This window comes from Thrips palmi, unplaced genomic scaffold (genome assembly GCF_012932325.1).
Source record: "Thrips palmi isolate BJ-2018 unplaced genomic scaffold, TpBJ-2018v1 HiC_scaffold_17, whole genome shotgun sequence".
NCBI lineage: Eukaryota > Metazoa > Arthropoda > Insecta > Thysanoptera > Thripidae > Thrips > Thrips palmi.
The window spans coordinates 5259223-5272153 of NW_023144626.1; the positions used below are offsets into that span (position 1 = coordinate 5259223).

The 12931-nt window shown below is 63.1% G+C and overlaps 1 protein-coding gene across 2 annotated transcripts in view; it reads right to left on the reverse strand.

The window, feature by feature from the left end:
* Nucleotides 1–12931, reverse strand: part of LOC117643809 (calcium uniporter protein, mitochondrial) — a 57179-nt gene that overhangs the window by 25866 nt on the left and 18382 nt on the right. The window contains exons 1-2 of one of the 2 annotated variants that reach the window (XM_034382912.1): nt 5977–6015; nt 5793–5834 (exon numbers count right to left, since the gene is read on the reverse strand). In XM_034382912.1, the coding sequence (XP_034238803.1) occupies nt 5793–5834; nt 5977–6000 (66 nt within the window). In that variant the 5' untranslated portion in view covers nt 6001–6015. Of the gene's footprint in view, nt 1–5792; nt 5835–5976; nt 6016–12931 lie in introns of those variants that run through there. The other variant, XM_034382911.1, reaches the window with a different exon arrangement.

The following is a 12931-nucleotide window of genomic DNA, read 5'->3' on the forward strand; positions in this document are numbered from 1 at the left end:
CGATAATCATCATAATAAAATTAAAATTCAAAATGACGGCAATAATAATGATTGCCGCGCTCTCCGATCGGGTCGGCCAGAACGATGGGGGATTATTAAGCCACGCATGACCAGGCGGCCGCGCGCGGCGGAAAACCGCCAGCATTTGTTTTTGACTGACGCGTCGACGTGGACGCCGTGCGCGGCCAGGGGGCACCAGGGGTCGCATGCTGACCCCACAGACATCCCGCCTCCACTGGGGCGGCTGGCCCCCAACCCCCAGACCACAGGCACGCCCCGTGCACGCCACAGCTACACTGCAAAATGGACTACCAAGACGAATTTTTCGAGTTATAGTAACAGCAGGCTGCTTTCTTAGTCGGTGAACAACAAAATTTCAGCCAATGGGAGTGAACGTTTTTGACAGTGTTTGTCCATTTGGTGCTGGCCCCGACGGTAGGGCCCCTACCGCCCCGAGGGGGGCGCTAGCGGACCCAACGTCCTGGCCGCCCTGGCCGGCCGGCAGGTTGGCCACCTCGTCGCTCTCTCTCTCGGGACGGCCCGTGAGTGCGAGAGAGACAGAGCGACGAGCGGCGCCAGCGGGACGCACGGTGCTGAAAGAATAAACAGCGCGGCAATATCGTCGGGCAAAACGTAAACACACAGCGACGCGAGGACGCGACGACGCCGCCGCGTCTCAGGCGGAGACGTCCAAAGCCAAGCGCGCCTTCGAATTGCAAATCCAAACCTGATCGAAACACATCCCGCGGCGAGACAGGAACAACACGCCGCGGTGTTTGCCCAGCAGGCAGACACTATCAAAACCGAGTAACAGACACACACACACACACACACACACACCGTGGAGCGAGTACGCACCCTGCGAGCAGCCGTCCAAGAACAACGAAACAACAACAACACGCTGCGTGTGAACTCCCCCAACCGGCCGGCGCGCCGCGGCGTTACAAATGGCCATCCCCGGCAGATAAAACACAGCGCCGCAGTGTACTCAAGTTATGCGTGCACCCCCAAACAAAAACAAGAGCAAACAACACCGCCGCCAACAACAGCAACAACATGAGCACACCGCCGCTCTGCATATTGCATTCCGCCCTCTTTGTCCAAAGGGGTCGGAAGCTCCTACACCATAATTGCGTCCCCGCCTCATTATTCGACGGGCGGCGACGGAAAAAACAACAAAAACAACAACAAAAAATGACGAGAGCGTGACAGTGGCGACGGCCGAGGCGATCAACGTCGCGTAATAACGGAGTGCGCCGCCGGTCCGACCCGGGAGAGCTCCAGTTTCATCCCGCCGACCCATCTTCAATTTTAATTTTTTTTCAACGATTCGACACAAAACTTTGATATCTGCGTTGTGTGCCCCTCCCCTCTCTCTCTCTCTCTCTCTCTCTCTCTCTCTCTCTGGTTGTTTTTGGCACTGCGATCGCCCCCATCCATCCATCACGACGCGACAACCCGATGAATAACACCGGGACGGCACGGCCTGGCAAGGGCTCGGCAAACAATTAAAATCCACTTAGCGAACTGGAGGCGCTGGAGCTGGAGGAGGATCGGCGTGGCGGCGAGGCGGCGGCGAGGCGGCGGCGAGGTGCAGCGCGAGCAGGCCGCAGGGCGCCTGCGAGGTCCAGGGTAGGCAGCCCGCGGAGGCGGCGCGCACGGCTGGCCGCCGGGTTGCCTGCCAACCGGGCGCTCAGCCCCATTACCATTAAGGGCTAGACCACAGCCCGCTCCGCTCCGCACTCGACATCGACACAGAGCTCTGCTGCTACGAGAACGACGACCGACGCCAACACCGCGGTGCAGTTCCAAGTCGCCCGACGCCACCAAGCAGGGCAGGCACGGCCGGCGGTCGATCACGGCGCAGTCTATTTACAGCAACTAGCAGAGCAGGTTCGTTCCGAACGGTCGCTCTATCTCTCTCTGTCGCACTCGCACCCTTGACGGGATGCCCGCCGCGTGCGAGAGAGACAGGCAGACAGACAGGCAGAGCGTCGGGACAAGCAGCACCGGCCTTAGCACCCCGACGGCTAGGCTGGGCGGCCGTTACGAGGGCGAGAGTCACAGTCAGCGGATGCCCGCGCCAATCCACCGATGATGGGCACTGCGGGGCGTCTATGGGGCTCGCGGCGGGGAGGTGCGGCCACCGGGGTAAGGGGGAAAAGCCCGCGGTGCCGTAAACACGCCGAGTAACGAGGCTAATTCGCAGTGGGGCGGTCAGACTGCCGGTGCTTAAGGCCGCGTCGCGTGCTGTCGCGTGTCACACCGACCAGGGACGGCGGCGCGGAGCAAGGCGCGCAGAGCCAATCAAACCGCTTCCCCTTTTCGCACACAGAGAAAGCCGCCCCTCGCCGCCCCGCGACGACGGGGCTCAGCGAGTTCGCATACACTGACTTTGGGAAACTGGCGTGGTGCCACGGTTGCGAGCGGCGAATTTTTCATAGTCGGCTTGTTACGCGCTTGGAGTACTACTTTTCAGCGGCCAGCCTCGCGCGCGCGACGCGTTCGCTCGGCTCGCCCTCGGCGGACAATTCCTCCTTCTTTGTAATACAAAGGGCCTCCCCCCCCCCCCATTCCAGCCTGCCACCCGCCGCCGCAGTTTCTTCAAGTTGCCCCGCGACTCGATACATAATACATGCTGCACACACACACACACAGACACACAGACGCCACTCGGCTCGTTACAGGAAAAAGCTCCTTCGGAAAAAAACAAGACTCTCGTAAAGCAGGTGCAGTGGCGCGCGCACGTGGTGTGTGTGTGTGTGTGTGTGTGTGTGTGTGTGTACCGGCCGCGCAGCCGCGCAGGCTCACCTGTCCGACCGCCACTCCCAGATGCATCCCCCGGCCGTGCCGGCCGCGCCCCCAGGGCCGAGGCCTGACACGTGCTGGCCAAGGCCGAGGCCGCCGTCGCCGTGGACCCGATCAAATAGTCATAGCCTGATCTGTTCCCCCGCCATATCCCCTGCAGCCACCGGCGGCCACCGGCAGCGGCATCGACGCGGCCCTCCGGACTCCGGACTCGTTTCCCGCCAACTTTGCGCGCGGGGCGGGGCAGCGGGGCAGCGCCGAGGCCGCCACCACAACGGCGAGAAACTCTCTTTCGGAGCGATCCGGACGGGGCGGACGGGGTTGGCAAGCCCCACGCTGCACTCTAGCCGAGAAAGTTAATTAAAAACAAGAGAAAGAGAGAGAAGGAGGGAGGGAGATATAAAGAGATAAAGAGAGAGAAACAGAGCGGCGGGAAGGTGTCGTCGCAGACAGCAGGACTGGACGGGGCCAGAGGGAGAGAGTGCGGCCCAGCGGCCACGAAGCGAGACCGAAAACCGAAAACCGGCGAGTCACTCACTTTTCGCCGAATTAAAGGATTTTTTTTTCAGCCCGTGCGGCTGAAGCGGGTCGCTGCCCCATTACTATAACCCGCTGCACCGGCAGTGCCACGGCAGTGCCACGGCAGTGCCACGGCAGTGCCAGTCACGCGAGCAACGCCCCACACATTAGCGGCGTCGCGCCGACGCGGGTCGCTCCGTCTCTCTCGCACCCCTACGGGCCTACGGCACACAGTGGGCCAGAAGACCGGTGGAGGCGGACAAAACTCTAGACGCGTTTAGGGCTCCAGAGTCGCTAAATGGGACTCGAACCGAACGTGTGACCCCACCAATGGGTTGCTCTCCGAACGAGGAATCCATTGGTGGGGTCACTCGTCCTGTTCGAGTCCTGTTTAGCGACTCTGGAGCCTCCACCGGTCTTCTGGCCCACTGTGCGGCCCCGCCTCAAAGCACGCCGGGATTAATCATGGCCGCCTCTCACTCGCGGGCACGGCCTCGGCGGCCTCGGACACGGCGGGGAGGAAGAGGAACAAGATCAAAGTGCGCGCAGGTACACAGGGCGGGCGCACAGCGGCCCACAGTGCAGCCGATGTCGGCAAAGCCTCTGCCGCGGCGAGCAGAACTGGCGGGCATACGGGGAAAGGACAGGCGCCTATTTCCCCCTTGCTGCGGCGAGGGAGGAGTGGGGGGAAACGGCCAACCCTAAAATCCTCAAAAGGGCAGCAGCCGCATCAACAAACGCTCACACACAACCCCCCCCCCATACACACACACACAGTACACGGCCACCTGGATGACACGCCTCCCCAGGCCACACCCGCTCACACAGTCAGCACAACAAAGTTTGCGGCTCTCGCAGTCCACCTGCCTGCCTACATTCCAGCCTGCCTGCCTGCCCACACCGTTGAAATCGCCAGCGAGCGACTCAACAACCACCCCGCCGCCACGCCATTATTACCATCCGCACTACTACCACACTGCCAATACGGCACGGCGGCCAGAGTTTCTGTTTTCGCAGCGCAACACGGAGGCGGAAACTTGTTATTCGGGTCCACAGTATTACCATTCGGATACAAAAGGCAGGCAGGCAGGCAGGCAGGCAGGCAGCCTTTGGACGAGTGCATACTCTAGCAGCGCCGCGGGGAGACAGTGTTGACGGAGACCGGCAAAACTTCCGGCAACGGGTGCAGCAGTACAGCCGAGTACAGTGGCGCGAACGGCCCGAAAGGCGCGGGCGCGCGGTGGAGGGCCCGCGGGCTGACATTCCGACGGGCGGGGCGCTACACCGCAAACTCGTTGCCAAGTCCGCGACGCGTCCGGGCCACTTTTTGTCCCCCCCACCCCCTTCCGGTTTCCGGCTCGGCGCTAACCAGGGCCGGTGCAGGGGGCGTCGGCTAGTCAGCTACAGGCGGGGCCGCTATTTTAATCACCACCGAAGCCAAATGTCACCTGGGGGAGTGCTTTGTAGCGCTGCTAAGGGGGGCGTGGTGGCGCGTGGCGGGGGGCTGGTCAAGGAGGCTCCCCCCGCCCCGGCATCCCTAATGGTTGACCATTAAAATTACGCGGGGCCTCGGGATACAACGCAAGCCGCGAGGGCATGACATGGCGGTACAAGGCCCGCAGTGCAGACCAGTGCAGGCGGGGACGGGCAACAAAAGGGTGTCGCGGGGGAATTCAATTTTTGCCCGTATAGGGGCAAGCGAGACGAACGAAGGCAAGGGCAGAAGGGAATCCAAACGAGGTCTCCAACGGACTCCAGCCAACGGGGGCGCCGCGCTCCAGCAGAAGCATTCGCCCTGATTGCACGCGACGACTGGAGAGAGCGCGCGGCATGCCCCGGGTATTCGATGGGGAGCCAAGACGTAACAGTGTAGCGGTTGGAGGCAGGGTCTCTAGCGCGGTCGGGACGCGCCAATGACTCTGAGGGCAGGGCAGGGTGGCAGCCGGTGGCAGCACTGCTTGGCGGTGCACCAGACAAAACGCTTCCGGCGAGGCCGGGGCCGCGCCTGTCTCTCTCGCACCCCGACGGCACGGGACGCCCCCCGTGAGTGCGACAGAGACAGAGCGACTGGGGCCGGGGGCTGCGCCGACGTCGCCGCGTCACCATTCGCATACTGAAGAGAGGCCCCGTCCACACCCCTCCGTCGTCCCCGCCGCCGACAGCAGCACTTCCCGCGACGGGCACTTGTAATTTAAAGTAGACTTTGCTGCGGGTTTTGCTTTTATATTTTTACACGACGCGGGGCATGAATTATTGATTGGCTTCGTTCGAGTCTGCCGGCCGGCTGGCTCCATCCCGTGCGGGTGCGAGAGAGACAGAACGACGAGGGGTTGGCCAGCCTCTTAAGCGGCCCTCTGAACCTGTCAAGTGGCGGCACTGGACGCGCCACTGGACTTGAGCCGACTCGCGGCGACGGCCTTGGCGACGGCCTTGGCGACGGCCTTGAGGGCCAACCGGACACTCACCTTGAAGTCCACGACGGCGCACGCCTGGGGACAGCCGGGGCCCTGCGGAACACAAACTCGGTGTCACAAACATGTCAATCGGGCGGGGCCGCCGCCAATCCCCAGCCCGGAGGACGACAAGCAGCACGGCCGGGATGAACGGGGGGAAGTTGGCGGCGAGCAGGGAGCACGGAGAGGGCCTCACCAGAGCAGACAAGGCAAACTCCATGAAGCTCCTGCAGGGTGGCGCGACGCGGCCCGTTCACTCACTGTCAGCACGGACAAAGGGCCAAGCCGGCGAGAGCTGCTTAAACTCGGCAAAGAGCGCTCGCCAAAAAAGGGAGAGAGAGAGAGAAAGGCGGTCGCAGCGGAAGAGTTAGACAAAGACCGCGCCACGCGGGACGCGGTGAGGAAGTCACGGACGTCGCGCGGCCAGAAAGAACCTTCTCCTGCTTCTTGCTGTTCCTTCGGCTGGGAAAATAATCAACTGGCGGCGATCTCGCTTATCTATGGCGGCAGCTCATCAAGGGAGAGGGAAGGGGGGGGGGGGCTGTCCTCCGCCACTGCAACCCACCATGCACCACCACAGGCCGGCCGGGGGCCGGGGCGCCACGACCAAACAAGATTTCCACACCCTGATTGCAGCCGTCACTACCACACCCACACAGAGGGACCCCAGCCCCCCATCCCCCAACACACACACATACACATACACGTCCCAGCACAGGAGGCTCCCGGGCGGACATGCGCACGCTGGTTGGTCATTAGTGTCCGGCATATTGGCAGCCCTACCCGAGGGTCCTCGATCTAGGACTCACGCCGCCATCTCTCACTGGCTGCCCAGCGCGGCCCAGCCCGGCCCAGCCAGCCGCCCCGGGCCCGCGACCACGTCGAAACCGAGCCCCGCGACGCCGCCAAGAAGTACATCACAACGCCTGCGTCGCTTTGCCCCTGCTTGCCCCCATCCCCCAAGACGACGACGCCGCCGCACATTCGACTACCCATTATCATCCCTCCCCCTTCCCCCTCTGGCGTGCGCATCGCCCGCGCCGCGTTCAGCAAAAACAACAACCACTAAGCGGCTTAAACGGAGTATATACACGAGTCGGGCGGCTCGGCTCCCACGGCGCCGAAAGCAGCAGAAAGCGGGCCAAAGCGGGCCATACCAGCCGAAGCGCCTCGTTGTCGATGTACGCGGACAGAGGGAGGGAGACAGACTCAGTCCGCCCGGCCGGGAGGAAGGGAGACGGACCGTCAGGCCGAACAGGAGAAAGGCAGAGAGTCTGTTAGCCTGCGCACATTGTTGTGTAGTAGCCTGCGTCCCTGGGGCGGATGGCGGGCTGGCGGGCGGGTCGGGGTGCGTTACCCACGGACGGGCGGACGGGCGGACAGTCGTAAGCACGCACAGTGCCCGGCCGGGGTTGACCGCACTAAAAAAGACGCGTGCACAACCTTCGCCAGAGATTCAACCACACACACACACACACACACACACACACACACACACATCCATCCGTCGACTTTGTACAGTTAGTGCGGTTCAGGAGGTCATATTCTCCAGCCAAGCAGCCCAAGGCGGCTAGCGTGCGCCTCCACCCCAGACAACGCAAGAAGGATAAAATAGGAAAGAAATGCAGCAAATCCCCTGGGGCTGTGTGTGTGTGTGCGTCTGTGTGTTTGTGTGTGTGCGTGTGCGGGACGTGTCTTGCGCCCGGCGCCGGACGGGAGAGCCGCAGATGGCTGAGCCAGGAGAAGAAGGAGGCTTTAAGGGGGTGGGGGGGGGGGGGAAGAAACACGCCGAGGTGTCGATACTGTGTTCGGCATCCGAATACATACGCGGCGCCGCGTGCATGCCACACTCATCATCAAGTCTCGACAACAACAAACAGCAACAACAACACCAACTAAACCGTAAAAAAAAAGTTCTCGAATAATCTTTCCAAACACAGGACAGCCGGCATTTTTTCGTTGTCGCATGCCTTCAGCTTCTGCGGCGTGCGACACGCTGTGGGGGTGGTGGCTCGACGCCGCAACACGCGGACGCCACGCGGAGCCACGCAGAGCTGCGGCCGCGGGTGTGGTCCCACTCCCTTTCTCCCCCGGCACGACCGCAACAAATGGGCGAGCTGAATGCACACGCACACACTTACACACACACTCACACACACATACACAAACACACACACTGGAACAGGGCGGGTCCAGGTAACGCGCGGCGGCGACGATTTAATTGGCCGATACGTGCGTGCGTAACGGGCGGCGGGCGCGCACTGCCAAATCCACGGACGCGTCGTCGGATACATTGCTAAACGCAGACAGATAGACAGACAGACAGACAGAGAGACAGACAGGCAGACAGCGCCTCACTCCGGTTCGACGCGGTAATAGTGATAACAGACTTTTGGCGTCAAAGCGAGTGCCACTTCCAGTGCTGCAGCGGAGCATCGTCACGTAATGCCAGGCCACGCCGCGCCGCGACAAACGCAAAACGACCAATGGGGAACACGCTTTCCCGGCACGCCGCGGCGCCGCGGCACGCCGTCGACAATCATCGTTCCCGTCCCTACACTGCCAGTCGGTCGCGCTGCTAACGCGAGAGGGAGCGGCACAGACGGCGGGCTGCCGGCCGGGGCCTCCTTGCAAGCACGGCGATGAGATGGCAATTACTGCAGCGAGCTCGGGCGGGGCGGGGCGTTACACCCTCATCTGCCTCTCGATTAGGCCCTGTTTCTTCAGCGTGCCGCTCCGCCGCCCGTTGCCGCCTGGCCGGGCGGGTCTCATTTTAACCAGTCTCCTTTATTCGGGCCAAAGGGCTGGCTGCGCTGGGCTGGGCCCACAGTGGCTGGGCTTCGTCCTGGCCCCGACCCATTGTCTGAGTTGTCACGCCGAGCGACCCGCGACTCTCCGCCGAAGGGGATGAGCCCGACCCTGAGTGCCTGCCGCCCTGCCGGCGGACGGGACACCGAGCGGGCGGTGCGGTGCGGCGCCGCCACGTCCCGGCCGGGCCGCACTGAGATAGAGTCCTGCCTGAGGTGGACCGCGGGGCGGGGCGGGGTGGATGAAAGATGCCAGACGGGTTGGTTGCATCGGAATTTCGCTCGGATCGTCAAGAGAAGGGGCGGGGGGCGGGGCGGTAAGAGGCAGGAGTTAGGGCTGCCGGGAAGGGACGGACGGGCCGGGGTCTAGACCGGTCTCCGGGTGCAAGAGGTCATGATGCACAGTCGTGGAACCGGGACCGCTTCTCCGCAAACTCGGCCAAACACAGAGCGGCCAACTCGCTTGCCGGGGTTGCCCGACTTGCCCAGCGAGAGCCCCATTACCCTCGGCGACCTCCTCACTGCGACATGTCCCCCCTGGTCCCCGTCGGCCAGGCTGGCCCGGCTGGCCCCGCACCGCCGTCGCCGTCTCTCTCGCACTCGTGCAGGCCCGTCCAGGTGCTTCCATCCGACTGCACCATTCCATCTGGCGGTCGTCCCGGCCGTCCCGGTCCCAGGCCTCGCCCCGCCACCTCCCGTTCTTCCACCAGACGGCATCGCCAATCAAATTCGAAGTTGCTCCAATCGTGTTTGCGTTCCCGCCGCGTTCCCGCCGCGCCGACTTGTGTACCCCGGCCCTCGACTCTCGGCACTCGACTCCGAGTCGCCGGGCGCACACTGGCGGAGTGGCGGCCTGGCGCACCCCTGCCCCTGCCCCGAGCAGTCCCCGCGCCGCCCCGCGCGGGGTCGCCGACAAGGTGGCCGTCACCAAGGACGGACGGGGCGGGGCGGGGCGGGGTCGGAATAACCTCCGATCCGATACATCGCACAGCAGCGCCCACCAGGCCCGCCTCGGCTACATCAAGAACGGGGGCAACTCTGCCGCCACCCCGCCCCGCCCCGCCCCGAGATATTTACCGACGAGGTCCGCCCTTCATTTCTGGATCCGAGGGCCGGGCAGGTCCTGCAGGGCTCCGCAGGGCCCTGGCACACCATCATCAGCGGCGGCCGCACGCGAGCCCCTCGCCGAGACAAATCTGGCAGCCAATCCCGATCCACCATTCGGGCCTCCCTCACGCACACCACGACACATGACAGATGTAACGCGGCTGGAGGGCCACTGCAGGGCCACAATCACGGTCGGCTGCCCTCCTCCAGAGAGTACACCAAGCCGAGGAGCCTCCACGGTCCGCCTGTGGCGCCGGGCAGCCGGCCAGCCAGCCAGCCAGCAGACTGATTCCGAGAGTCGTTGTCGTCGCTCTGTCTCTCTCGCACTCATGGCGTGTCTCGTATAGGTGCGAGAGAGACAGAGCGACGACAACGACTCTCGGAATCAGTCTTCAGCCAGCCAGCCAGCCAGCCGGCGGCCCCGCCCCGCTCTTCCTTCTCGGAGACTGTAAAGATGTCGCGGAGGGCGGACGGGGCGGACACGCGAAGCCTTGCGAAAGCCTCCCCTTCCAGCACGATGCCTTTCCCTTTTATTCGTTCCTCCGCCGGTTCCATTTGGGCCTCGAGGCCGCGGGGTTTACTGCCCACTGCGCCGAGCACGCCGAGCCGGACGCCAGGCGTGAGTGGGCCGGGCCGATGGACTCCAATGGACATCCTCATGGCGGTCACCGGGTCCTCCAGGGCCGCTTCCGCCGTATCGTGCACGCGGGCTGATTCTCAACAGTACTTTCGCCGATTTGTCACCCTCTCTCTCTCTCGCACTTGTGTGGCGGCGTTCCATAGGGGTGCGAGAGGGACGGAGCGGCGAAAGCACTGAAAGACCGGGACTTCCCTCGTGGCCCACTCGGCGGCGCCGCGACGCTCCACGACGAACCCAATTCACCGGTTAAATATGTAAACAAGTGCCTCAGGGCCCCCACCTCTTTTCCCGCCCGCGGCGGGTACTCCGCATCTTGTTGCCGGGCGTCCCCGAGAGGACGCTCATCGGCAGCTCGTCGCTCTGTCTCTCTCGCGCTCATGGCGCGCCCCGCAAGAGTGGTGAGAGTGCTCGACCGGGCGACAGTGTCCACCTCACGACGCCGTCCTCGCGCACGTCCTCGCCGTCCTCGCCGTCCTCGCGGCCTGCCCGACGCCGCGCCGCACCCCGCCGCGCCCCGCCGCGCCCCGCCGCCACCGCCTCCATCGATCGGGCCGCTGGGCAGGCGCGGGGGGCGGGGGCGGCGGGGGCAACAGGGGCGGGGGAAGCGTGCGTGAGGTCACGGAGGGGAGGGGCACGCCGCACGCGGCACGAGCAATTAAAGGACGCGTCTGAGGAGGATGACAACGCACTCGATTAAGGGGGACAGCGGCGGGGGCAAAAAAAAACCAGCAACGCACACACACTAAATCTCATTCAAGTCCCAGGCGATCTGTCAGGGCGCTGGGCAGCAGCGGGCCGATTCCGAGTGGTGGGTCCTCAGCCTGCCTCTCTCGCACCCATGCGGGACGCCCCTTCACAGTGTGCGAGAGAGAACGGCCGCTCAGTCCTCAGGGCTGCGTGTCGGTCTGTCGGGCGGTCGAGGTTGGAGCCACGAGCCACACGTGGCGGGGGTACACACCGACGCCACACACAGCCGCAGAGACGGGGGTTCTCGGCCGTGCCGGCTGGAGGTCGTCTAAGTGGTCCTTTTAGGCGGGGCGCGGGGCAGGTCCGCGATAGCCAATCTGTCTTGGGGCGGCCAGGTTGAAGCAGTCAGAGGGGTCCGCACGAACTGGCCCCAAATGGGGCGCCGCTCGTGTAGCAGACATTCCGAGAGCCGTTTTCGGCGCTCTGTCGCTCCGGCACTGATGGAGAGTCCCCTGTGGGTGCGAGAGAGGCAGAGCGACGGCACTCGGAATCAGAAACCGTCATCCCTTCTCGGCAGCACGCCGTGATATCTGCCCTCCGGCACGCGTGGACCCGCACTGTGTTGGACAGTGCAGAACTGCATGCTCAGGAAATACGAGAAATACGGCACCGGCACGGCGCACCCCCCGGCCCTCCGGCCAAGCAGCTGCCAGTGACGCCCGCCCGTTTCGGCGCTCTGTCTCTGTCGCACTCATGGCGCTCTGCATAAGAGCGCGAGAGATACAGCGACAGACCGCTCTTTTGAACGGCTCGGCAGGCGGCGGCGTCGGCACCGAAGACGGCGAAACAAAACACCGCCACTCCACTTTCCACTTTTCACGTCCGCTTTCCCCGCCAGGCAAATCCGCCGCGACAGAGTGGCGGGGCGAGAGGCGGGGCAAGGCCGCCAGGCAGGCTCGGACTGGCCAGGGCAGACAGGCAGTAAAATCTGCCGGGGCCTTCGGGTTTAGGACCAGTAACGTCACAAAGTTGGTCAAAAAGTGATTGAATCTCAGAAAGTAGCCGTTTTCGCTGAATTTGGGCGGCCACTGCGTCCGATCTAGTTGCTACCAACGGCCTCCCTCGACGTCCTAGTGTTCTTAAGACCCTACTCTTTCATGCCCTGTATCGGGAAGACGTTGACCACAACGATTTTGCCTTTGACCGCAACTATTTTGGGACCAAAGTTGGTCTAAAAGTGGTCGAATCTAGGAAATTTGCTGATTTTGCTGACTTTGGGCGGCCACTGTGTCCAATCTAGTTACCGTAAAAGGCCTCCCTCGACGCCCTTGCATTCTTAAGACTCTACTCTTTCATGCCCTGTATCGGGGAGACGTTGACCACAACGATTTTGCCTTTGACCGCAACGATTTTGGGACCAAAGTTGGCCAAAAGTGGTCGAATCTAGGAAATTTGCTGATTTTGCTGACTTTGGGCGGCCACTGTGTCCAATCTAGATGCATTAAAAGGCCTCCCTCGACGCCCTAGAATTCTTAAGACCCTACTCTTTCATGTCCTGTACGGGAAGGTTATTGACCGCAACTAGTTTGGGAGCGGTAGCCTCACAAAGTTGGTCATGAAGGGTAAAAACAATGATGATCGGGGGCCTTTTGCGCTCTTATCCGCCGGGGCCTTTTGGGGGCCAGTCCGAGCCTGCCGCCAGGTAATTGGCAAGGGGGAGAGAGAGAGAGAAAGCAGGGCCGCGTCGACTATAGGCCGGCCCCGGAATTTGTGTGAGGGCAAGAGGAAAGGCGAGCAGGCTGCAGCAGTGAGAACGACGCAGTGCTCTCTCTCTCTCCCCCCGCTTGACAGGGAAGAAACGCACCCCATGGAGGAGACACTGAGAACACCGCCGCTGTCTCTGTCGCTCT